A 26836-nucleotide genomic window follows, 5' to 3' on the forward strand; every position below is an offset into this window, starting at 1 on the left:
TATCACACAACCACGTCCGAGCGAAGGGTTCCAATCGCCTTGAGCCGTGAGATCATGTCTCCCAACCCCAAAGTGCGTTGGACCATCGCGGACCCAAGTGACCGGGACACCCCGATCCGAGCCACCGCCAACGGCGTGCGTCGTTGTGTCGGAACACACGAGGACACGTCACAGAGGCCGGAAGTTACGTTGTATCGACACAAACGTCACTTCCGCTTTGCCTGAAATCACGATTTCTTACTTCCGCATTGGTCTTCGTTTAAAAAAAAAAACAAAAAAAAAAATCCTTCGCTCGCTTTCTTCAATCGTCCGTTTTCGTGTTTGCTTCGTTCTTCGTCCCTTCGTTCTTCGTCCCTTCGTTCTTCGTCCCTTCGTTCTTCGTCCCTTCAACCCTTGTCTCCACGCATGTCCCGACTGGACCATTTGCCGTTGTTGTGCTTGCCCAAGCTCGGGGGGTCCAATGGCAAGTTATAGGCCAGACGGTTTGTTTATCTCCTTCGTGCTCCTCTTACCCACGATCTTGGGAAGTCTCCTCAACGCGACGGACCAGATATTCTCGGTGCACGGCGGGATCATCGCCGCCTTCGGGGACTTCAACTCCGATAAACAGACGGACGTGTTCGTCATTGCTGGTGGTGAGACCTTCGGCCGTCGCTCAAGCTGCTGTTAATACTCGGTGCTCGGGTCTTCCGAGCTTCTAGGATATGTGGCTTTCGGGTTTGGGACTAGGCCTAAAGGCAGGACAATATGGAACTCCGAGGGATTTGTAAGATCGATCAGATTATTGAAAACGTATGTTTAATTATAAGGTCTTCAACCTGAGGTCTTCACTCATCTTCTCCACGAACTCTCTTCGGCGGCCCCTCGATGATTCACACCTTCTTGTGCGATCGGCCATGCGAGGTTTATTGGGACGAGTCTTTCACGAACCGGCTGGCCAGGCCCGACGTTCGATTCGAGGTGGCAAGAATTTGGAGTTTGTTCAGGTTGCCGGCGATAACTCGCCTGCTCTTCGTGAAAGCGACCGTGAGATGTTTGGCGTCCACTGATTAACGTCGGCAGACTAAATCCAGTTTAACGTCCGCATGAGAGACGGTGCAACCTGTGACGGAAGACCCGCCCTGGGAAGCACCAAGCTGGCTCTTCCAGTCGGGTCGGGATTCAAACCCAGACCTGACAGCCAGAGCCGGGTTTATGTTTAACAGCTCCTGGAACATTTGAGGAATAGAGCCCTCCCCTCCCCTCCCCCCCCCCCTCGCCACCAGCCTTGAAATGTAGTGGTAAGAGAAAATAAATAAATAAAACAAGAACATCACTCGTGTGTGTATAGATCCATAAACATTTCACTACAACACTTTCTTAAAACTGCAGATAAATTAAAAGTAAAAATATTTTAAGCCTGCTGGATTCAGACCTGCACTAAAATTTAATCAGCATGTTCGTATAGCCTGGTGTTTGCTCAGTGGTTAGGGTGGCGGCTTGGGATCCTAGGGTCCTGAGTTCAAGCCCCGTTGGCCGCTGAATTAAAATATACCAGGAGGTTGACTCAGCATGTCATCCTTCCGAGGTCGGCAAAATGAGCACCAGTGTCTTGGTAAGGGGGACACTGCATCAGCGGCATAGCCGCGTCCCAACCAATGATGCAACCAGCAGCCACAGGCTGCGCTCGATAGAGAGAGAGAGAGCATGTTCTTGTCGCCGAACCAACTCGTCCACCATGTTTCATCAAAGTCCGTCCATAACTTTTGGAGATATCGTTTTAACCCAATCACTGAAAAAAATTCTTGCATGCAGATTTGGATCTTCACCAACATCTAATCAATTCTTCCTTGTTACATACCCAACCACAGCATCAGCAGCACAGCCGCACTTCCAAGAAATGATAGCTACCCAGCAGCCAAGCTGCCATACGCAAGAACAGAGAACATACCCAACCTATCCACCAGGTTTCGTCCCAATCCGTCCACGAGTCTTTGAGATATCGTGTTGTATATCTCGTTTTGAACCCAATCACTCAATGCTGAAGAATCACTGAAAAAGATTCTCGTGTCTGGATTCGGATCTTCACCAAAATCGAATCAATTAGTCCTTGTCGTATACCGAAGCTCTCCACCAAATTTAGTCCGAATCCGTCCGCAACTTTTTGAGATATTTTGTTCACAAACAGGCAGGGGTGAAAACGTAGCGTCCATCCACCTTTCGGTGGGCAGAGGTAAAATTATCAGTTGGAGCTAAATGAAGTGATGTCAAAATTGATAAATTGATTTTGACGGAACGTTAACACAAATTTATCGAAACCTGGATGGGGAAAGTCGAATTACCAGCCTTACAAAGCAGATGTGACCTCATATACCACTTCCCTGGCTCTGCTCCCTTTGAGTCAACAGGAGAATAAATAATACCAGCTTTATAAATAAATAAATGTCGTATTTTTTTTTTTTGTGGACTCCCGTAGCCTGGACCCTGTAGCCTCCCTGTAGCCTTTTTGTGGGCCCTGGACAAATGTCCCGTTGGTCCTTCCCTTAATCCGGCTCTGTTGACGGCTCAAAGGTAACCTCTATTTGTCGTTCTGCCTGGCCAACATGGGGTCGACACCATTCTATCTGACTTAACCCTTGAGATTATAGCTCCTCTTGGAGATTATTCTCATGCATCAAATGAAGCCTTTTTTATTGTCCCTCTAATGAACGTGAGGGAAAAATATTGGTGCCCTTGTAGTTGTTGAAGTATGGGTGGGCAATCTCATCTGCAACTACAGACAGTTTGGTCTGCTCAATGTAACTGACAGTTGGTCTTTGAAAGGTTTGTTGATTTATCCATTGTCTACTAATGTCCTTCTAGTTAATGTATACACCCCCCCCCCTGACGTCTCTTTAAGGTACATACCTCTTTAAGGTACATACGGAGAATGACTAAACGAATTGCAAATCATAATAGTGTATGGGATTTAAACCTGGCATCCCAGCATCACAAGCCAAGTAGAAACAATTGCTTTTGGAAGTTTCAAGAATTCTTTTTATTTGGTCATGTTGAATTATTTATTTCCACTTTTCAATTCATTCCTGAAAAGCAGAAGCCCATGGTAAAAGTACCACAATATTATGATTTTTTTTTTTTTTTTTACGGAAGCCTTTTATTCTTGCGCTGGTTGGAAGAGCTCAAAAATGGGAGGTTTATATGTTTCTTAACGGGAAAGATTTTTATTTTATTTTTTTAGGAGTGATCGAGGAAGCAGTCTGTTGCTTATCCACTGCCTGGGTTCAATTTTTTTTTTTGCCTGATTGAAAAAAATTATAATTTTCCTATCGGTTTGAATTGAATTGGAGCATTTTTTATTTAATTTTTTTTCTCCACCACGCTCCCCCCTCCCCCAACCCGAGTAACATTTCCGTGTTTCAGCGAGGGACAGACAGCCAGACGGCATAGCCGATTATATAGACTAGTGGGGTGCCCGTGGGAAATCCACCAGTAAAGATACAAATGACATTTGGACATCTTGAGTTGGATGGCCAAAATGGTGACTGGCAATTCATCAGATCCAGAAATTATGTATAATGTACACAATTTATTTACTTCACATTACCTGTGAATACATGTCCATGCACATGTGAAGTACAGTTTGTTTATGAATCCCAGATATCTAAAATGGCTGTGTTTGTAGCAAAGCTGAAATTGCAACTTCAGATATTGTCTCGGAAGTTGCAATATTTTCCATCATTACCTTAATAAAGTTGTTGCAGTCGTGCAGATACGGAAATTAGTGGAGGTAATTGAACTTTCCTCTTGGAGCAATGCAGTGTAAATCCATCCCCTTTCCCTGTTGATTCATGTGTGAAATGTTTCGCAGAACAGTACATGCATGGTGAGGTCATAGGAGTGATAGGACCTCAAATTATTCTCTTGGACAATATTATCACATACTTCATCCGATTCATTGCGGATGCTGTTGTATATGTTTGTTGAGCAGGCATTACCCTCCAAAGTTTTCATTGCTCAGCATCCTGTGCAAGTCTGTGTTGAAGTTCATCAGCCGTCTTGTTCTCCTGCCTCATTATTTTTCTTGCTGCATCCTGTGCAAGTCTGTGTTGAAGTTGAATATCCGTCTCATTCCTCTGCCTCATTCATTCCTTTCTTTCTGCATCCTGTGCAAGTCTGTGTTGATGCTGATCAGCCTCTCATTCTTTTGCTTGAGCTGCATCCTGTTCAAGTCTGTATTGAAGTTGAATAGCTGTCTCATTCTCCTGCCTCATTCTCTTTCTTTGGCACATCAGTATTTGAGGTGTGGCATGATTAAGGTATCTGTCATTGCTTATACATTGTTGAGCTACTTGTTATTGTGGGCACTGTTACACCGATTGGAAGGAGAACAAATTGTTACAATATTTTTGCATTTTGAAGATCCACTTTTAATGAACATGAGATGTTTCTGTGATCTGGCATACGTTGATGTGACCCCAATTTTTTATCCCACCTATGCACTGCATTTAATTGATTGATTGATTGATTGATTGATGACCATCGTGCCTGAAAAAGTGTACAAATGTCTGTTTTGATGTCTCCTTGACGGTTGTTGTTTGTTTGAATATTTCTGCCGTTATCGTTGTCTGTGACTGTCCTTGCAGAGCACAATGTGGAATTGCTCTTGGGTGGAGAATCTCAGCCATATTTTGTCAAAAGCTTCACAATCGATGTACCGTAAGTACCTGTATTCCACGTTCATGTAACTTGTTTTCCCACATTGTTGTCGCTGTAGGAGTGCTGTAATAATGTTTTCAATTGAGTTTTTTTTTCTTTTACATGTCTATAGCAGCAATCTATCTCTGCGAATTTGAGGTTAGCCATTAACCTGATTAATAGCTGCATATTTTAATGCCACCCGAGAGAAAAGTCATTGATTACATTAATTGTCACTTAGATTTTCACTGCTGAAGTTTTCAGGATCATATGAGTTTTCTGCTACATATATATAAGCAGTAATAAGGTGAAAGTTCTGTTATTAAGGAATATTAATAGTCCCCCTAAATTCAATACAATGTCAGATGAATATTTGCAAGTTGGGGGAGATTATGGGCTACAGACTGAATTGATGCCGGATCGGTGTGTTCTCACAAAGCCATGCGACAGGTTCCAGACTGAGGATTCAGTTTGCTTACGGTGACATTTGCACATATGATTCAGAAGAAATGAAGCAATAAATTGAAGTCTGGGATGCTTTTAATATTAAAAACAAAACAAAAAAACTATTGTTGTCGAGCAATATTGAACAAGAGGATGTTGAAAAGTAATGCCTCCTATTATTTTTTTCCAAAACAGGAAAATATATTTGAATGAAACATACAGATACTAACACTGATCTTATTCTATCATGGTGCACATTTATTTCTCAACATAGTCACCACTGGGGTCCACACATTTCTGCCAATGTTCAAGTAGTTTTGTGATGCTGTCACAATAAAAATGTTCATCCCCCTGATTTAACCAGTGCTTAACAGCAGCCTTGATATTGTCGGAAGAATAATAGGACCGCGTGTCCAGAAGCTCACCTGGATCAGGAGCAACACTCAAACCCCCCGCAGACCTCCTTAGACCCTTATTTATTTATTGATTTATTAATACCGTGAACAAACTTTGGTACATTACGGGTGATGAAAGTTGTGGTCAAGTTTCATTGAAATTGTGTGTGTAGTTTTGGAGAAGAGAGCAAATACCTATTTGGGTGGTTTAAACGCCCTCCCCTCCCCCACAGACCTCTGTCATGAGCGTAGACTTTGATGCGTGCAGTCAATACACTTTGGTGCATCATGGGTGATGAAAGTTGTGGTCAAGTTGCATTTAAATCTTGTGTGTAGTTTTGGATAAGGGAGCAAATACCTATTTTGTGGGGGGGGGGGTCAAACACTCCACCCTCCAATAGACCCCCCCTCACTCCACCCTCCAATAGACCCCCCCCCCCTCAGGAAGCGCAGATTTGATGAGGCCGATACACTTTGGTACATCACGGGTGATGAAGGTTTTGTTCAAGTTTTATCAAAATCGTTTGTGCAGTTTTGGAGAAGAGAGCCAAAGCCAATTTCTTTTTTTGCGGGGTGGGTGGGTACAACCCCCCCCCCCCCCGGACCCTTTTGATGCGGTCAATAATGAGTGCAGATTTTCATGCTGTCAATTTGCCTTTGTTAGGCAGCAGATAAGAAGCTTGTGGCCAAGTTTCATCAAAATTGTTTGTTTGGTTCAAGTGATAATGACAGAAGTGTTGACTGACTGACTGACTGACTGACTGACTGACTGACTGACTCAATCATCTATGGACACCACTCAATCACGTAAGCCCACCTGATTAAAGTCCAGGTTAGCTAAAAATGTTTTCCACGAAGGTGTTCCTTAAGTTTGAGGAAGAGATGAAAATCTGACAGAGCTAAGTTGGGGCTGGTAACCCTTTATGGTGGTACTCCATTGATCATTTCTGGCTCTCCAGGATCATAATGGTGCACCAAACTCTCATCTCCAGTCGTGTCCAGTCATCCCAACTCCCATCTTCAGCACTTCACGCTTCACAGCTGCACTGACAATGACGTGTTGCCCTCTGCCATCTTGACTAATGTAGCACTGGGACATGTAATGCCAGAATCATGAAAATTTGATTCTATTGGGGGTTCGCCCCACCCACTTGGTGAGAATTTCAAAGCTGCTTCTTGTATTTCCTCATTGGTGTCATTTCCTTCCTGGGAAAGCCACATTTCCAACCTGGCCTCCAAAGCCAGTCACCAACTGGGAATCCTCCGTCGTGCAAAGTCCTTCCTCGCCCCACCTGAGTTCCTGACCATATACAAAGCTTTCGTCCGCAGCGTGATGGAGTACTGCTCTCCCCTCTGGGCTGGTTCTCCTGCCTCTCACCTTTCTCGGTTTCACGCTGTGGGAACCAAGGCATTTAGGATCTTTGGTATCTCCAGCGGCGAGGCTGAATCCTTGGCCCTCTCACTCTCTCACAGCAGGCAGGTTGGTGGTCTTTCTGTCTTCTACTGTCTCCTTTCCAGTCTCACCCCCTCGCTCTGCCTACGATATGTACCCCCCTCCCCCATATTTCCACATGGCGCTCAAGGTCCGCCAGCAACCCCCTTCTGGTGAAACTACCAAAATCACGAATCACTCTTTCATTCCTCTTGGTGATGCTCACCATCACTCTTTCATTCCTCTTGTTTCCCACCTTTGGAATAAACTCCCACACTCTCTTCAATCCAATTCTTCCCTCCAGGCCTTCAAAACAGCTGTTCACCATCACCTCTTATCTTCCCTCATCCAAAACCATGATCTTTTCTACCCACGTTAATCCACCCCAAACCCACCCCCTTCAAATTCTCTGCTTTCATTCCTGAAAGTCCCTGTAATGTCCATCTTGTATTCCCCATGTTCCCCGCCCCATACCTCTCCCTTCCACAGATCTCCTAATGTCTCTGTTCCCCACTGTTTTGTCCTTCCCTCTCCCAGCCCTCTTGTCTCATGCCCCCCTTGCTGTGCTGAGTGTGCTCTGCCTTTCAAAAGGATTTGGCCACTGTGGCTAATCCAGGTTTAGAATGATTAGCCACAGGAGAAAGGAAATAGCCACATATTTTATTCAAATTTTTTTTTTAGCAATATGAAATAGGTTAATTTTAAGGCGGATGTGTGAGTTTGATGGGTGAGGTTGGTTGGATGAGTGAGTTGGATTGTTCAGATTGGTTGGATGAGTGAGTTTGACGTGTGAGATTGGTTGAATGAACGACCATCAGGGGAGGTGGTGATTGTGTGTGTGTGTGTGTGTGTGTGTGTGTGTGTGTGTGTGTGTGTGTGTGTGTGTGTGTGTGTGTGTGTGTGTGTGTGTGTGTGTGTGTGTGTGTGTGTGCAGGGGGGGGGGTATGGTCGTTGTGCCTTTAGTAGGTGGTAGTGGGGGATGGGGGTGGTTATGGACCAGGATTGGACCAACCTCATGCCAGTCAAACTCACTCATCCAACCAATCTCACCCAACAACTTCACTCATCCAACCAATCTCACACATCAAACTCACTCATACAACCAATCTCACCCATCAACTTCACTCATCCAACCAACCAAAGTCACCCATCAAACTCACTCATCCAAACAAACTCGTACTACTACTGATTGTGTCAAAACTCACCTGGCAACCACTGACCCAACAAAGCATGTAGCGCCGAGTAGCGCTGAATCATGCAGAATCATTCCGGAAAAAAAAATTTTTTTCAAAAAAATTAAAATAAAATTTTGAGACGAGAATCATGGGAATCATGCGTAATTTCGGTCGATTTTTTTTTTTACTAGAAACTAGTTTAAAACTACTAAAGTTAGTATATATAAAATTGTACGAAATCATGCGAGATTCCCGTAATCAAAACGTACAACATGGCGGCCGTCTCAACGAAGGTTGAATTCTGTGCTAAAATCACCCAAAATTCGTCTAAAACTGGTAAAAAAAAAAAACTACTAAAACATGGATTAGCCACAGTGGCTAATTGGTGGTTTAAAATATTAGCCACAGGTAAGGGAGATTGCCCTGTGGCGAGCGGCAGCACACACCCAGCTGTGCATTGTGTGTTCGCTCTCATACGAGCCTTGACAATGTAGACAAAAAAAAAATATATATATATATATATATATATATATCAGGTGATTTACGTGCCATTTTCGAGAAGGCACTCGGCTGGTTGAGCGGTGTATACCCTCGGAGCCTATTAATCCCTCCAACCCCTCTTGTCCGTCAAGTAACACATCGTCCTTTACACCTTCGAGTTTCCGTCTTCATCATCTGTGACAAAACTTTACCTGTGGACTGGGGTTGTTCTCTATGTTTTGTTGATACAAGGACTTCAGCTTTTGAGGACTTATAAAATGTGACTGTCCAGTTGGCTTCATCCCGTGTGCACCTTCTGGACTAGATCCTTTCAACTGTGCTCACCGTCGGCCTTTCACTCATTTATAACCCGCTGGGTTTGCTGTATGAACTGCTTGATTGAGGTAAGTTGCCACATCGAGAGTTGCGAGTTATCTCGTAGCTGCATTGTTGTCTGTGATGTTTGTACTTATTTAATTCAGGGATTCTTGGGAAAGTCATTGTTACATTTAGTTGGCATTGTTGTGCTTCAGGTAGACAGAAGGGATTAATAAATATTCCTTATGAAGTTACCCTTCTGTCGCTTGTCTGTATGTTGGTTTCACCCTTAAAACACCACTATGGGCACATCGGTGCCTTTTATTTTCATTTTCTACGGTGATACCCTCCGAGTTACCGGTGCACTTGCTTTGGTTCCCTGTGGTCGACACGTAACATAGTATCGAAGAATAGGAGGCATTACTTTTCAACACGCCCTCATATTTTAGGTTAGAGTCCAACAACGGCTTTATTTCACTTGAGAAACATTGGGTGAGCAGTGATGTCATGAGCGAGAGATTGGAGATCAAAACCAGCTTTTAAAATGTGGTTGTGTCCAATTTGGTCCTGTCAGTGCTGTATTCGCATGAGGTGCCTGTGACACATTCACCTGTACTCTGAGAGATCTCCACAGAAGGCCATATGTTGCAGGCTGATGGATGGCAGGATAGCTCGATTCGTAAGTGTCCTCACCTCTTAACTGCCTGCTCCTGAATTTCACTTGTGGTGTTTTGATTGAAACTGTAATCCTTTTCATTGCTGACAGGGGGCACTACATCTCAAAATACACTGTGCTTTGGAATAAATATATACTATATACAGTATATGAATTCCTTTACAAGGAGCTTCAGTGCAGGAGGCGGCCATTAGGCTAACCAGACCTGCGCTATTATTGTCAACATTATGGTTGCTGTATCTTTTTAAAATGCTCAACATCAACGAGGAAGCAGTGCGTACCATTTTTATAGTCTCAGTATGTCTCTGCTACTGTTCGAACCGCCGACCTCTCGCACTCAGAGCGCATGTTCAAACCACTACACCACAGAGTCATTTAAATCTGGCTTTCGCATCTGCATTTCATTTATCGATATTGTAGCTGCGATGTTGGGACTCTAGAAAATGATAGGCCATAGTGTTCTCATATCTTGGCTATATTTCTTGCTTGGAGATTAAATGAGGTAGGTAAAAGGGATGTGGATATTTAGTTTGATTATGTTGACTGTGGGAATCAAATATACAAGTAAATCCATACAAGGTACATTAAGTCAGTGAATTTTGGATGAAGTACAGGCCAAGTGACCTCTTCCTTTGTAAGTTAATTTATTTTGATCTCTCTCTCTCTCCCCCCTTGCCTAGGGAAGGTCGTGTCACCAGTGTTGTTCCTGGAGACTATGATGGTGACTCCTTCATGGATATATTGGTCACAGCCACTCCTCAAGACAATGCAGAAAGTCAAATTCTTCTTGTGTGTTGGGGCAATGGTTTGTCATTGGGTAAGGCTTGATGTGATGACTATTTGTGTGACTTGTTATCGTCCACATTGTCCACTTAGGGTACGTTATTTATTTTAGTTGTGAATTTCTCTTTGAAAATAAAAAAAAAACATTAAAATAAGTGACAAACTCTCACATAAGCAGCATTGAGCACTTGCTATGGAAGGTGTGGATAATGTGAAATTTATTTTTCATGGATGGAGGGGATAAGGGGTGAACAAGATGCACACAAGCTGAAACGGCAAGAAGAGGAAGGGGAAAGCGTGGATGAAACAGAAAAGGAACAAATCAACCTCCAACTAACAAATTAAACGAGGCTCAAGGGAGAGGGGGGGGGGGGAAATCGCAATACCCTGGAAAAAAGGAGTGCTTGGGAATTGGGTCATTTTGGGGTAGAAGAAATCATGAGTATGGATGAGGGATGACCTGAAGTGGTGGTGAATAGCTGTCCTGAAGCCTTGGAAGAAAGAATGGAGACTGAACAGACTGGAGAAGTTGATTCCATAGGTGAGAGAAAAAAGGAACAAATAAGTGGAGATGAGCAGTGAACCTGGATTTTGGGAATTTAACGAGCAGTTGGCTACTGGCAGAACGTGTGTGCCCTACAGAGACGGGTTACAAGACTAAAAATGAGGAGGGAGAATACAAATAGGCCACCAACCTGTCTGTGATGTGAGAGTACAAGGCCTAGACACTCGGCTTCATCCTGGGACGCCTTGCTTTCCACGGCATCAAGAAGGGAAAGTTGTGAGGCAGGGGTACTCGCCCAAAGGGGAGAGCAGTGCTCCATCAAGCTGCAATTGAAGGCCTTGTTGGTTGTCAAAAGTTCATATTGGCCAAGGAAACACCTTGCACGACAGAGGATGCACAGACGGCAGCTGGCTTTGGAGGCCATCTTGGAAACATGGTCTGCCCAAGAAAGATCATGGCTGATGGTGAGGCTCAAAGGTAGAGTGACCTGGTCTGAAACCAAACTGATGATCTGAGATCAGGCCGTTGGAGAAAAGGAAGGATTTGAGGTCAATTGCGATGATAGATTCCAAGACCGTGCTTATAATTGGAAGCAAGCTAATAGACCTGAAGTTAAGAGGATCTGTTTTTGCACCATTGTTGGGTATTGCAATAATGTTGGCTAACTTCCAGGCAGACATAAACTGACCCAGAGTGAATGAGCTGAGTCGGCTGTGGTGCTATTTGAAGCGAGGGAGGTGATGTAGGGGGAGCATACCCGGAGACAGACTTGACAAGGCACCACCAGGTCTGTGTGTTTCTGTTGGAGAACAATGAAGTTTAAATTAATTATGAAATTGGCAAATGTCGAAATCAATTATGTTGTTTTAAAGTGTCCATTCATTGGTGTGACAGGATAACAAAGAGGAAGTGCAATTGCATTTGAGCTCTCCAGTCTGTTTCATTACCAACATGACTATAACCTGTCAGATTGTTGCATCATAAAGTGCACCACCCCTGATATTGATATTAAGCTGGATGTCCTGTCTGCTAGCATTAGTTGGTGGATGTGTAAGATCTCAGTGCTATTTCATGAAGAGTAGTCCTGTAATCGCCGGAACCCTGAACAAATTACAAATTTCTCGCTCACCAACTCACTTTTGTCGAGTGCTAAGAGGTCCCTCAACATGAGTTGAGGGATTCCATCATCCTACTTTGTCTTTCCCTTTGATTCACCTGTTTATAATACACAGGTGTGTCTGTTTATCAGCTGTGTATTATTTCTTTACTAAAGTATATAAGCCTGTCAAAAATGACCGGTTGGAATTATTTTATTTGATATATTCAAGGAGACTGGACGACTTCAGTGACGACTTCAAGGAGATTCAGTGATCACCTTTGGTCAATTTACAGCAGGAGAAAAGAAAAAGCATTTAAAATGTCCAAATGTTACCCTATTTTCTTTATCTTCTGGGACGTTTCATTTGACAGCACAGCCTCGTGAGCATGCCAAAGTCTGAAGCCTCAGCCTAGCATCAGGTATGCTTATATTTTGTTTATTTATTGGACATCATCCTCCTTCATGTGCAGCACAAGGCTGCGAGTAGCATCATTAGCTGGGGGTGCAGCTACGCCACTGATGCAGTGCCCCTGTTACCAGTGCACTGGTACTCATTTTGCCAACCTCAGAAGGATGATAGGTTCCGTCAACCCTACCTGGTGTTAATTCAACAGCCCGACAGGCTTGAACTCAAGACCCGAGGATCTTAAGCAAGCCACCTTACCATTAAGCCAACACCAGGCTTGTGAGACACCCTATGGACATAAATGAACACTCGTTTTATTCTGTGCGTGTTGCACATCATGTGCAGCGAATTCCACCTCCCTGTGCCTTGTATTTATTGTTATTTTAAAAAAAACATTTCTGTGCACTGCCCTTGAGGCTCAGTTTGCAAGCCACCATCTACAATTCCAATATCAAAGATGTAATTACTCTTTCATGAAAAATGTTTTTTGAGTTGTGTTTTTTATCCTGAAAAATAGACCTTCGTGACCACGCAGTCTTGTTAAAAGATTGGCCTTTAAAACCCCACTCAAATCTTCCTCATGAACGGGGACAAATACAGCGCACAAATACACACTGTGTTTTATATGGGTATATTTTATCTTAATTTGTCTATGCTAGAGCTCTATGACATTGTTCTTGATACACCATATTGTGACTTCAAATCTTCTCAAAACATTGGCAAAATCTTCACAGTGCATTAACTACGAGGACCGTGATGGTTTGAATTGACTTGTTGGATCCATTGATGGTTAGAGTGGCCTGCAAAAGTATTCACCCCTCTCTAAAGTTTTCACATTTTGATGCTGCATGAGCTTTTTTCATCATGCTTTCAAATCAAACTATATATATATATATATATTCTTCACAAACTACTCCAAAGAGTTGAAGCTAAAATATGCAGATTAAATGTGAATAATTTCGATTAACAGAGAACATCAGATTATTCTCAGTTGCATAAGTATTCAAACCCTTTGCCAAATTAACCCCAGATCACTTCATGAGAACATTGTTTGTTTGAAAGGTTGCAAAATAAGTGTAATAGGTTTCATCTGTATGCAATCAATGGTTTAACTTAAAAATTAATCTCCCCTATTTATCGAAGCAGTTTTTGGGTGCAACTCACTTGGACAACCAACAAAGCAAAAATGAAGATCAATGAGCTTTCCAAAGAAGTCAGACATGAAGTGGTGGAGAAGCGGTGTTCATGAGAGGGTTAATAGAAGATTTCAGTCACTCATTTTCTCCCTGAGTACGCTGAAATGCATCGTTAAGGAGTGAAAGATGTTTCATACTACCCAGATTCTACCCAGATCAGGTTGCCCATCCAAACTCAGCAGCTGGGCAAGCAGGAAACTTGTTCGGAATGTCACTGTAAATCCAACAATCTTCTTCTTGCTTGCTTGCTAAGGTCAGCATGGCTGCCAGGTAGCTATCATTTTGTTGTGGCACGACTATGACCCTGATGCTGTGCCCTTATACCAGTTCACTGGTACTCATTTTGATGACCTCTGAAGAATGACAGGCTGAGTCAATCCCACCTGGTGTTAATTCAGCGACCAATGGGGCTCAAACTCGGGACCCTAAGATCCTAAGCCAGCTACCCTAACCATTAAGCCAACACCAGGCATAATCCAACAATGACTTTGAAAGATCTGCAAGGCTCTATATTCGAGTTGAGGATCGGTGTTCATCAATGAACAATATTCCGTTACCTTCACAAAGCTGGCCGTGATGGACAGGTGCCAATAAAGAAGCCATTACTGAAGAAGACTCATCGCCAAGCTCATATGGAGTTTGCGAAAAAGCATCTTAATGATACTGCAGGCATGTGAAGAAAAGTTTTGTGGTCAAACGAGACAAAAAATGGAACTTTTTGGTCTAAATTCAAAATGTTACATCTAATGCAAGCCGAACACTGCACATCACCCAGTCAACACCATCCCTACTGTCAAGCATGGTGGTGGCATCATCATGTTATGGGCCTGCTTTTCATCAGGCAAGCTGGCAAGCTCGTCAGGATAGAAGGGACAATGAACGGTGCAAAGTGCAGGATTCTCCTTGATGTAAACCTGCTTGAGTTGGCCATGAATCTGAAACTGGGTAGGAGATTCACATTTCAGCAGGACAATGATCATCTGAAGCACAAAGCTCAAGCCACATGGGAGTGGCTGAATAAGTTCTTGAGTGGCCCAGTCCAGTCTTGAGTTTAACCCAATTGAACATTTATGGCTCGACTTGTTGAAAATTGCAGCCCATCGATGATCCCTATCAAACTTGTCAGAACTCGAGCAATTTTCCTGTGAAGAATGGGTAAAGATCTCACCATCTCACTGTGCAAAGCTGGCAGAGATCGACCCTAAAAGACTCGAAGCAGTCATTGCTGCAAAAGGTTCTTCCACCAAGTACTGACCTGAGGGGTTGAATACTTTTACAACCAGTGAATTTTGATTTGTACATGTTTTTTGCAGGTATTCCTGACATGAAACCTCCTTCAACTATTACAGGGTTTAGATTGATCTCTTCAGTTCTGAATAAATAAGTTCATTTGGAAAAACTTTTTGTTTCGACATTATTGGAAGGGGTGAATACTTTTGCAGCCCACTGGTATACGTGGTTTTAATCTCATGAAGTGTGATGAGATTTTAATCCAGGCTTTGGTGCGTGAATTGTATTTGAAGTTTTGCGTTGAGGAGTTTCTCGGGAGTTGAGTGATGTGATGGTGGTGGTGATGCAAAGGGAGGCGGTCAGGATGAGAAACCACCAACTCGGAGCAAAAGAATAGTAGTATTTTTGAGCAATATGTGGATTTGAGAACTCCTCACGTTGGGTTTATTATTGGACAATGCTGGGCTGCCAATTGTCGTCTTTGTCGACAGCGGAGTAATGTGACTTCAATTGGGTTCCATGTGGCAGGGATGAAACACAAATTGCATGGCGAAGTTGCTGGTGCCCAGCGTGTTCTGGCTGAGAGAATTTGTTGACAAGTGCCATTTGTTGCCTATTATTTGCAGTTTGGAGGATAACAAATGGCTGTGGTGCTTGGGTGAACCATTTCGTACAACCAGGGATTGAAAGTGCCATTGTATTGAATTGCTACCATTGGTGCACCTATTGTAAAATCTCTCGTCCCCATCTTATAATCCTGCTGGCTTTGCACATTGCACATTGCACATTGTTTCCTGATGATAAGATAGCATTACAGGTGAAAAATTTCGAGCTAGATGCTCACAAACTAATGGCTGAGAATTGAAGTGCTGTGAGGTGGCAAAAAAAAAAAAAAAAAAAAAAAAAAAAAATATATATATATATATATATATATATATATATATATATATATATATATATATATATATATATATATATATTTACAACGTGATTTTGTTTCAAACGATTCAGGGTTTTTCTTTTTTCTTCTCTTTTTTGCCCCTTCAGTGAATATTTCCTTTTTATGTTTTTAAGATCGTGTAAATATTTAATTTTAACATCGGACATTGCATTATAATAGGCCTGATCATTTGTTGTGTTCACCAAAGAAGCTGTGCCAGAGACTGTACTTTGTTGATGGCTTTTGACCTGAAATTTTTCTTTCTCGAAATATGAATATATATTTTTTTCTTCTTCTTCTTTGCATTGATTCTCTTAAATTGAGATATGAACTCTGCTGAGAAGTAAGCACGTTAAAGTGAAATGTAGAAGGCCCCAACACACAATGAAAGGTTCCCTTGTTTGAAAAGGTAGCATCGCTGAATAACAACGCACAAAAAGAGCTCGGCTTTTTCTATCCAGGCTTGAGTTGGATCAAGATTTGGGTCCAACACTCGGTCGATGCCGTGCAGATATTTATTTGTGTGTGTAAGGTGTTACATAAGGCTTTTGGCTTTGAGTGCAAAAACACCACGACTTTCAACGTTCAAGGATGTCTTTTGTTGTAAATGCCATCTCGATTTTGATTAATACCGTACTTCGCACTTGTGAGCATCGAATGTTTCACATTCTGTGTACTTTATTTTTGCAAGGATATGTTCTGTTCATCAAACAAATTTATAATATAAGTTATGATGTTGTGCAAGTTTTATTAAATTTTGTCTTTGCAAATATGGTGGAATTTTAACACCTTCACTCACCCCAGTTGGCAGGATGCATGCCCCTTCCTTGTCTTCTCCTTACAATATTCTCTCGTACTTTGCCTGTTCTACCCACTTCCACCACAACGCCCTAACCCCTCTCTCTCCAATCATCCTTCAAGGATGGCTTTTGTTGTGTCATCCTTGTCTTCCTTTTCTCAATTTTAATTTTGTTGTTTTGGACCCCCCTTTTTTTCCTGCTTCATATGTAATAAATATATCGTACGTAAATAAATCTAAAAGAGCTTGTGTATGAAACGTTGATCCAAATGACTGTTTGCACGTAGGCCAACAGGCAGGAACTTCATTCTGTCCTCAAAAAAGGACTGGACCACCATCTCCACAGCACCTGGTGTTGATTCTACCTGGCAATACTTTCATAAAAGTCTACTTTCTATCAGGCACCAGATTATTCCATCTCATCTGTGAATTTCCCATCCATCCTCTATACCCATGGACACTGAATCTTCTGGGGGAGGCAGTTGCAGTCAAGCAGCTGAAAGAGGTGACTTTAGTTCATTCCTTGTGCTAGGTTCCCACTATCATGTGCGGCACGATTGAAATCGTGGTCTTGATCGTGGACTAATCGTGGTGATCCTATCAGATCTTATCAGATCTTGAGGTCAGTCGTGGCAATCGTGTTAATCGTAGAAAATTTTTGAACGGTGCAAAATTTTTCTACGATCAACACGATCAATTGTCAATCGGGATCATCGTATCAGATCGTATTGCATCGTAACAAAGCGCGACAGATCGCATCAAATCGTGCTTCCAAATCGTGGTGATCGGGATCGATCTTAGACACGACAAACACCACGCTCTGTGAGACCACGATTTCAATCGTGCCGCGCATCGTGATAGTGGGAACAGCTTTCAGAGAAATTCCATGATCAGCTACGAATGGCCAATCGTGGCGTTCCTAATGGATCGCACGACAGTGGGAACCTAGCATTAAGGCCCACAATAAGCATGTGTCAAACCTGAGGCATGCCAGGAAACACCACCTTGCAAACCACAAGGCCGTACTCTCCAACCAGTCTCCTTCCTCCAAGTCATATTTGTATCTAAACCAACTCCGTCTCTAGTGTATGCGTCCCCTCCATTCTGTCCCTCACCTCCAATTGCATAAATGCAGACTGACCAAGAAAAGGCAGAATGTCTAATTCTGTTTTTGCCTCCAAATCTCGTGGAACCAGCCTATCCTGTTCTGTCCCCATCTTAACCCCTCATACCTACTGTCTCTTGAACTCAGTGTCCTTCTCACCCAAAAAGGTGGAAAACACTCTCTCCGACTTTGACCTGCTTCGGTGACTGGCCGAGATGGCATGAGTGCCCACGTTCTCAAATCTGCTGTTTTTGCTTCCCCTCTATCTTCCCTATTCAGTCTGTACTCCTTTGGCCACCTCCCCTCGACATGGAAATGAGGAAGCATCACTTCTGTCCACAACAAGGTTACAAAAACAGACCCTACCAACTATAGGCCAGTGAGCTCTTTTCCAATTACAAGCAAAGTCATAGAATCCATCATTGCTTCTGATGTCAAGTCTTTCTTGTTTTTAAACAGTCTGATCTTTGATTATTGTCAGGTCAGGCCAGAACAGATCTGTGACTTGCTACATGTATCATGTAGCCTGTAGGAACCTGTTCCATGGTCGGGTTGTTGGCGACTAAACCATCTCCCCCACCAGGTTTTCTGGTGACGAGGGTGTTTGGATATGGACACCCAGCAGGATTAAAAACGAAACCTGTCAAAGGGGGAGGAGCTCCTTGCAAGCCAAGAGCCATCCATATATAGTGCCCAACTGTGTCTACGGACGTCCTCCTGCAGTTGGGCTACTTCGTATTAGGAAGTTGGTGGCAGGATTTGCACTCCAGCCACCGTAAAACCCTTAATTCTGCAAAATATTCTCAAAGCATAAAAAACTCTGAAAACCCACTCCGTGGGAGTACCTCCTGTGCAGCTTCCCTTCGCAGGGCAGCTCACTGGATGACTGGATTGGGGCAAAGCCTTCGGGACCCCCAATCTTTGATGATAAGAGGGAAACCATGGGGTAACATTCCTGGGTCAGATTGCGGAAGAGTGTGTCGGAGTGGTGCTGAGGTGTCGTCCACCAGATGGTGGTCTCCTTGGGTTAACCTGAGGCGATTCTTTCGGGTGGGTGCCTGGAATGTCCTATCCCGAAGAGAGTATGATCACCTGTCTCTGTTATCATCTGAGCTCAAGCGTTTGGACATCGGTAACGCAGCACTCTCTGAGGTTCGGAGACCGGATTGCGGCGAGATAATGGTGAGTGGTTACACCTACTATTGGTCTGGTCGCTCTGATGGTTACCATACTCAAGGAGTTGCTGTAGCTGTGTCCAATAATCTGACTCCAATGATAATTGAGGTAACACCGGTCAACAAGCGTATTATGAGACAAAGGATTCGTCACTCCTTGGATGTCATATCCTTGGTCTCTGTTTATGCTCCGCGGAGGCGAGTGATCTTACCTTGAAGGACAGATTCTATGCCACGCTCGAGTCTGGGGTTGATCAGTGCCCCAGATGAGATACACTTCTCGTCTTGGGGGATTTCAATGCATCGACTAGAACCCACAGGGATGGTTATGAGATGTGTGTTGGTCCCCATGGGTCTGGAACTGTGAACCTGAATAGCACTAAGTTCCTTGACGTTGCAAGAAGTCATGGACTTTGGGTGGCCGGTTCATCTTTTCAGTGCCCACAAGCTCATCGCTGGACTTGGTATTCCAACACTGGCAGTGTGGCAAAGGAGATTGACCATGTGCTCGTTGATGGTCGCTGGAGGATGATCCAGAACTGCAGGGTCTACCAGAGTGCTCAGTTCCTCAATACTGACCACCGGCTTGTTGTAGCAACTCTTAAGTTGCACCTTAAATCCAGGAGAATGGGACCATCCCAGCCGAGACTGGATGTTGGCAAGCTCAAGGATGAGAGGGCAGCTGAGGAGTTTGCGAACGAGCTGGTGGAGATTTTGGGGGGTCTGGGTGCTTTAAGAGATCCTGAAGAGTTGTGGAGTGCCTTCAAGACCACCATCCTTAATGTTGCTGGTGGATGTCTTGGAACTCAACGTAGGGTGAAGAAGAATTTTGTCTCTCAAGGGACAATGGATACCATTGCCCAGAGTCGCCGGGCCAGGCTGAATGGCAGAGCTGAGCTGTTCAGGGAGCTGAGGCGTAAAATTGTACGTGCGCTAAGGGTGGACAAGAGGGCCTACGTGTGAGGAATCTGTGAGGGGGTAGAGCATCACCCGTGGTCAAGTGATTCTCGTCCCGCTTTCAGGGTAATTCGCGCATTGCGTTCATCCAAGCCCATCCCTCGGTGTACTGCAGTTCGAGCGGAGGGTGGTAGGCTCTTGACAGAGGAGTCTGAAGTGAAGGCCCACTGGGCCGGTTACTTTGAGCGGTTGTACCAGGCTGATCCACCAGCTGTTGAGTTGGACGTCAGGGGTTTTACAATCACTGTTGCTGACCCTCCAATCAACTGTGGTCCACCTTCGCTTGTGGAAACACAGGCTACGGTGAACCGGTTGCAATGAGGTAAAGCTCCAGGGATCTGTGGCATCCATGTAGAACTTCTCAAGGCTGGTGGAAATGCTGCACTCGTGTCGTTGCATGCAGTTCTGTGCTCTGCCTGGAACACTGGCATCATCCCAACTGACTGGAAGAGGGGTCTTGTTGTCCCTCTCTGGAGAGGGAAGGGTGATCGCCAAGACGGCAACAACTACCGAGGGGTGACGCTGCTCTCAGTGCTGGGCAAGGTCTTTGCTCGGATAATTATTGATCGGGTTTGCCACCATCTGCTTGAGCACCATCGTCCAGAGCAGTCAGGCTTTACATAAAAGAGGTCAACGATTGACCGTATCCTTGCTCTTCGGGTCCTCATCAAACGCAGATGAGAGTTTGGGCAGGGGCTGCTTGCAGCCGATGTTGATCTCTGTAAAGCGTTTGATTCAGTGAATCGGGATGCCCTCTGGAGGATTCTTGGTCTTTGTGGGGTGCCACCCAAACTGATCGATCTGATGTCTGAACTCTACTCTGGTACTGAGAGTGCTGTGAGATGTGGTGGTACCATCTCTGACTTATTTCCAGTTGTTACTGGAGTTAGTCAGGGGTGTGTTCTGGCCCCCACACTTTTTAGCACTTGTATGGACTGGATTCTTGGGAGGATGTCGGAGAGATCAATCTGTGGTGCATCATTTGGGAATGTCAAGATCTCTGAACTTGATTTCACAGATGATGCAGTCATCTTTGCGGAGACTTTAGATATCCTCTTGGGGGGCTCTCGACGTGCTGCACGAGGAGTCGGAGATGCTGGGATCACTGGTTTCCTGGGTCAAAACTAAGATTCAGGTTTTCAATGACATCTTGGATGTTGCTGTCCTGTTTGTGGTGAGGATGTTGAGGTCGTTGAGAGATTCACTTTCCTTGGCAGTGATATTCATGTCTCTGCTGGCTGTGAGTCAGAGGTTAATAGATGTCTGGGTCGGGCCTGGGGAGTCATGGATTCACTGGATCATGGGGTGTGGCACTGCCAGTACTTGTGTGGGAGGATGAAAGTCTGAGTCTTCAGGTCCTTGGTGCTTCCATTCTTGCTTTATGGATGTGAGACTTGGACTCTGACCAGGGATCTGAGACTGAGATTTAATTCCTTTGGTAACTGGCCTGTTCGGAGAATCCTTGGCTCTCGCTTGTCGGACTTTGTGTCCAACGAGCGGTTGCTGAGAGAGACTGAAATGAGATTTGTTACCTGTATAGTCCATGAGCGTCAGATGCGGCTGTGTGGACATGTGACTCGTTTTCCTGACGCTGATCCTGCTCACCAGATTCTTTCAGCGAGGAAGTCTCGTGGGTGGAGGAGGCCAATGGGCCGATCACGTGCCTTGTGGTTGCAGCTGGTTGATCGGCATCTCCAGTAGATGGGGATGGGCCAGGCATCTGCCTGGGGGATGGCCAGATGAAGGCCCCTGGAGTACCGGCGGAAAGTGGACGCAGCGACGCGCTGTTCTGGCGCATGCTCCCATACCTGACCTGACCTGACCTGGCCTGATCTCTGACCATTAATTTGGAATCTGTTTGGGTCACAACGGATATGCTTCTGCTCCTCTCTCAGCAATGGTTGGAGGTCCTCAATCTCAAAAAATGGATGAGGACCGTCTTCTTGAACATCCTGTATCTCAAGCATTCAACACAGTCTGGCATATTCTGCCTTGCTTGCCAAGCTCTGCTTGTGGCATTCAAGGCCAGCTTCGTTCCCGAATGTCTGACTTCTTACACCCGCACAGTTAACGTGTTGCTATTAATGGAGTTCTCTCCTCCCCTCTACCTGTGGAGATTGGGGTTCCCCAAGAAAGTGTGTTAGACCCAGTGTCATTCTTCCTCTCTACAAGTGACCTATTTGATGCTCTGGAAAACCCTTTCTTCTTTTTTACAGATGAGTCCACATTGCATCGTACAGTACTCCATCCCTCTACTCGGCAGACAGTAGCTGCGTCTCTCACTCTGCTAATCTGGAAATGATTAGACACTGGCCCTTCAGTCATGGAAAATCTCAGTTTCACCTTGTCGCTCTGAAATATTCGTCAAACGAACCCACGTATTTCCTTGGTCATCCACTGGAAAAGGCTGTCTCTTGAAGTTCTAGGCCTCATTATCAGCTACGACCTTTCCTCGGCTGACCAAATAGCAAAACTTGCCTCCAATGCCAGCTGGAGAATGGGCATCCTCCATCGAACCAAATGTTTTCCTGGAAAAATCAGAGCTGCTCAGTCTACAAGACTTTTGTCCGTAGCTCAATGAAGTACGACGTTCTCCTCTGGGCTAGCACCCCAACATCACATCTGTCTCTCCTGCATTCTGTTGAATCTAAAGCTCTAAATCCTATAGGAATCTCCCGTGATGAGGCCAAAGCACAACGTCTGTTGCTGTCACATCGCAAGCAGGTTGGTGGTCTCTCTGTTTTTGACTGTCTATTCTCCAACATTTCTCCCTCTGCTCCCTCAGCCCTCTGACTCTCCCCTGTAACTCAAGGATTCATGCATTCTTCCAGTAACCCCCTCTTAGTTATACTTCCAAAATGTAGGCTGACTGCACACACCAACTCTTTTATTCCTCACTTCCTCTGTCTGGGCTCTAGGGGAACAATCTTCTTCCTCCAGGGCTTCAAGCAAGCAGTGCACCACCATCTCTTGTCATCCTTGACCCATGATCTTTATTACCCCATTAACCTTTCCTAACCCAACCATCTTACTACTTTCAGTATTTCTCCCCCACTTCCCTTTCCTCTTGTCCTTTTTGTTCATTCCATTGATGTTTGTCCCACTGTCAGTTCTACCTTGCTCTTCATTGAGCATCGCTACTTTAATGAAAATATGAAATCAAACATGTTGAAGTTCTTGTGTAAGATATCATCACCCCTCCCCCCAACCTGAGAAAGATATTAAGAACTAGAATGGCACTCACTAGAGCACATACCCCTGCCAGGCTGAACAGTTTAAGTTTGGTATCCCACTGATGGACCGGATCTGGATCCAGACATTATAGTCCAAGAGCATTAGGGTTTAACCTGGACATTTTTGGTAACAAGCTGATTTTTTCAGGAAAGGTCCAGGAATGTGTGTGAAATAACATACTAAAAGTCCTCATGAATCCTCCTTGAGCGTTTTCCGCAATCCAAAATGGCGCCAAAGATGGTTGCAATTTCCTGTTTTTCTCATGACCCTGTGACTAAGTTACCTCGATATGCACTTTAAATCTCTAAATATATTATGTCTTGAGAAATAAGGAACTCATTCAGATACTTTGAAGTACAAAGGAAACAATAAAACCGCTGAAGTTCTTTCTAAAATTCAAATGGTGCTCAAAATGTCCGCCACTTATCAACACACTGCTGTTTTAGCCTGTTTCAAGAGGCAAAGACATTCAAAACAAGATCATGCTAGAGATTCAAACCTCAAAAGTTTCAGATGAATCTTTACCTTATGCATACACACACCTAGTTGCATCAGTCATTGTCTTCATCGTCGGATGCTGTATCTTCAATGTTGATGTCCTCTGAAGTTGGGGTAATATCATCGTCGGCATCTATAAGAGTTGGTGCTGTATTGTTGCAATTGAGACCACTGCATTTACTGCACATTGAGGTACAAAAGAGCCCAAGTTTCTTGCAGCTACATGTCATGCTTCTGCAACCATCTGGTTTACACCCACATGCCACCATGTTCAGCAAAGTGTCGGGTGCAACAGCAATGTCTGTTTCTACCGGGGTAAGAGTCCCGTCCTGAAATCGCCAGCCCCATTCTGTTGGAGATAAGGAGTTACCCATCCATTCCTGGACGGTAAGATAGGCGCGATATGAATGTTGCTTTGCTGCAGCACTAGTTGGAGGTAGACTTTCTAGCTGAAAGGATGAACTCAGGGAACTGCGACCGATTGCCCGTTTGTATGTGATGTGACGGTAGTCATCAAGAGATTCAAAACTGCTGGCTCCATAAAGCTTAAGAATGAAGCCTTCCCCAGCTTTTTCCACCTCGTCATGGGTGCTTCCACTGTTTGTGAAGGTATCCAGCAAGTCGTAGTCCCGCTTCTTGTGCACCATGTTGAAAGCTTTACGCTTGCCCTGACGATAGATCGCAGAGACCGTGTCACATCCCGTCACAGCATGAAGAAACATCAAGTGATTTCTTGTGTCCCCTATGGCATGCTGAATCTCATGAATGTTGAAGACCGTGACAGGATTACTGCGGCATAGCATGTACACATCTGTGGAAGAGGTTGCCCGAGCAACTAGCATTACCAGTAAGTCTGTGTCCGTACCAACGACAGCAACTGGCACATGTTCTGACTCTGCCAGTGCTAGTGCTGTGGAGACAATCAGGGTGTCGGCGTCTGCTTCTGCCTGGACTTTTGGAAGAACTCAAGAGGTCTTATTGGTACTTGCGTGCTTCAGCATCTCTTAAGATGTATTCTAATGAGTTCCTCATACTTCTAAACATATATGTAGACATTTAAAGTGTGTTTTGGGGAAACCTGCTTGCAAAGTTACGAGAAAAACAGAAGAGGCGGCCATTTTGGACGCCATCTTGGATTGCGGAAAACGCTCAAGGAGGATTTATGAGGACTTTTAGTATGTTATTCTAGACATATTCCTGGACCTATCCTGAAAAAATCAGCTTGTTACCAAAAATGTCCAGGTTAGGGCCTATTTTGACCTAATGCTCTTGGACTATTAACTAAAATATAACCGGCTTGTTCTTGCCACCAACCCAACTCATCCCCCAAGTTTTGCCATAATCCATCCACAACTTTTTGAAATATAATGCTCTCCATCGTTTTTGGCCCTATCCCTCAATGGTGATGAATCACTTGTAAGATTAAAAAATGCTTGTATCTGGATCTGAGTCTTCACCAAAATCAAATTAATTTGTCCTTGTCACACTCAATCTGTCCACCAAATTGTCCGAATCCATCCATAACTTTTTGAGATATCATGTTCACAGACAATCAAACAGACATAGGTGAAAACATAACTTCTGTCCATCTTTGGTGGCGTAGGTAACCAGTCAGTGTTCGGTGTGAAAATAACATTTTGCGCGTACCAAGAAACTCCATAGTTTCGTTTTACTGGCGCTCGTGTGAAATGACTCGAATCACGATTGCGAGTACCAAAGACTTGTGAAACTCTGCTAAAATGGGTTTGTGTGATGGGCATGCAATCGCAGGCTCAAATCCATCAATTGCATTTTTCATGTTTTGTGATGGACTACGGGAGTGACAGAAATCCCACTTCCTGGCACACTTTGCCTATCAGGGTCAATGGCTCGTTGCTAAAATGCTGGCAGCAGGTTGGGATGGGATCGGATGAAAAACGAGTGGAAATATAAATGATGGGACATCAGTATTACCGTCACCTGAGGATGCCTTACATGATAAAGGGTATTAGAAAACAATGATTAATACATAACAAGACATGATTAATTTAACTAGTGAATTAATTTAAAGAATGGAGGAGTCCAGGGCAACAAATGAACTCGACAGGATGGGGGAAAAAAGTCTTAATATGGTGTGAGAGGTGCAATATTAATTACTGGTGTCCCTTATGTATAGGCCTAAAATAATATAACAATGGGACTGATGATAAAAAAAATGTCTGGGAGCCGGCACAGCATCCAATATGGCAGAAATGATGCGTATGTGGGTACATGATTACATTTATTACATTTACGTAGGGGCATTCAAAAGGTTCTATGAACGAGATACAATAGCCCAAGACGTACCAAAATAAAATGTTGAGGTGTGTGTGTATGTGCATGCACGTGTGTGTGTGTGTGTGTGTGTGTGTGTGTGTGTGTGTGTGTGTGTGTGTGTGTGTGTGTGTGTGTGTGTGTGTGTGTGTGTGTGTGTGTGTGTGTGTGTGTGTGTGTGTGTGTGTGTGTGTGTGTGTGTCGATATACAGTATATGTATATGTATATATTGTTACGGTTGTGGAAATTCACAGAACACCATTCAGGTTCCCTGAAGATCAGTTATGTCGATAAGTGTGTGTCCAGGTTAGATTTCCCCACCGATGTACAACGGGAATTATTTGTGTGCCGGGCTGTGAACCTTTGAGGTCGTGTTATTCTTTTCTATCTTTATTTCAAACAATCATCTCCTCACTGTGGTGTATTGGCATACGCGGGCAAGGCACAATGCGGGGAGCGTTGTGGGGGCGTGGAGGAGTGGTTTTGGTAGTCACGTGTCCGCAAGGCATGTAGGTGTTCGCGCCGCTAGAGGCGTGTGGTAGTCTACAGTGGTGCACATCCGGATACGCAATAAATAGAGTTATGGCAACCCTCACGACTCTACGTGCCTCACTGCTCACCGGACACCACATTGGCGACAAGTCTGTTTCGGATCGACGTGTGCAGAGTGCCTGGGTTTTCCTCGGTATTGACTTGGAGTCTTTGGCCGGAGCAATTGGATTGTTGGGCGCACGGAGCGCCGGGAAAATCAGCGCAGCTAGCGCGGTTCAAGTGCGATCACCTCGCGAGGATCCCAGGGAAGCGCATCGCGAGTTTCGCGCGCCCGCAGCTGCATGCACAGTCTTCGGTGCGGGTCGAGTCCTGCAGCCAGACATCTCGCCGTCGCCTGCAAATTCGCGTCGAGTGAACGGCAGGACGGCTCGAGGATGGTGGAAGGTCGGGGCACGGCGCACGGACGGGTGCCCATCTTCGGTGGAAACGACTTCGAATTGTTTTCAGAACAATTGGGATGCTATTTCCAC

The 26836-nt window shown here is 44.4% G+C and overlaps 1 protein-coding gene across 2 annotated transcripts in view; it reads left to right on the plus strand.

The window, feature by feature from the left end:
* The first annotated feature begins 224 nt into the window (after nt 1–224).
* The window catches only part of ITFG1 (integrin alpha FG-GAP repeat containing 1), a 207443-nt gene continuing 180831 nt past the window's right edge, over nt 225–26836 (plus strand). Inside the window, exons 1-3 of one of the 2 annotated variants that reach the window (XM_085888711.1) lie at nt 225–635; nt 4623–4695; nt 10280–10411. In XM_085888711.1, coding sequence (XP_085744837.1) covers nt 4629–4695; nt 10280–10411 — 199 coding nt within the window. In that variant the 5' untranslated portion in view covers nt 225–635; nt 4623–4628. Of the gene's footprint in view, nt 636–4622; nt 4696–10274; nt 10412–26836 lie in introns of both variants that reach the window. The other variant, XM_085888710.1, reaches the window with a different exon arrangement.

Source organism: Eptatretus burgeri, chromosome 7 (genome assembly GCF_056783735.1).
Source record: "Eptatretus burgeri isolate ZD-2024b chromosome 7, Ebu_testis_v1, whole genome shotgun sequence".
NCBI classification, from domain to species: Eukaryota; Metazoa; Chordata; class Myxini; order Myxiniformes; family Myxinidae; genus Eptatretus; species Eptatretus burgeri.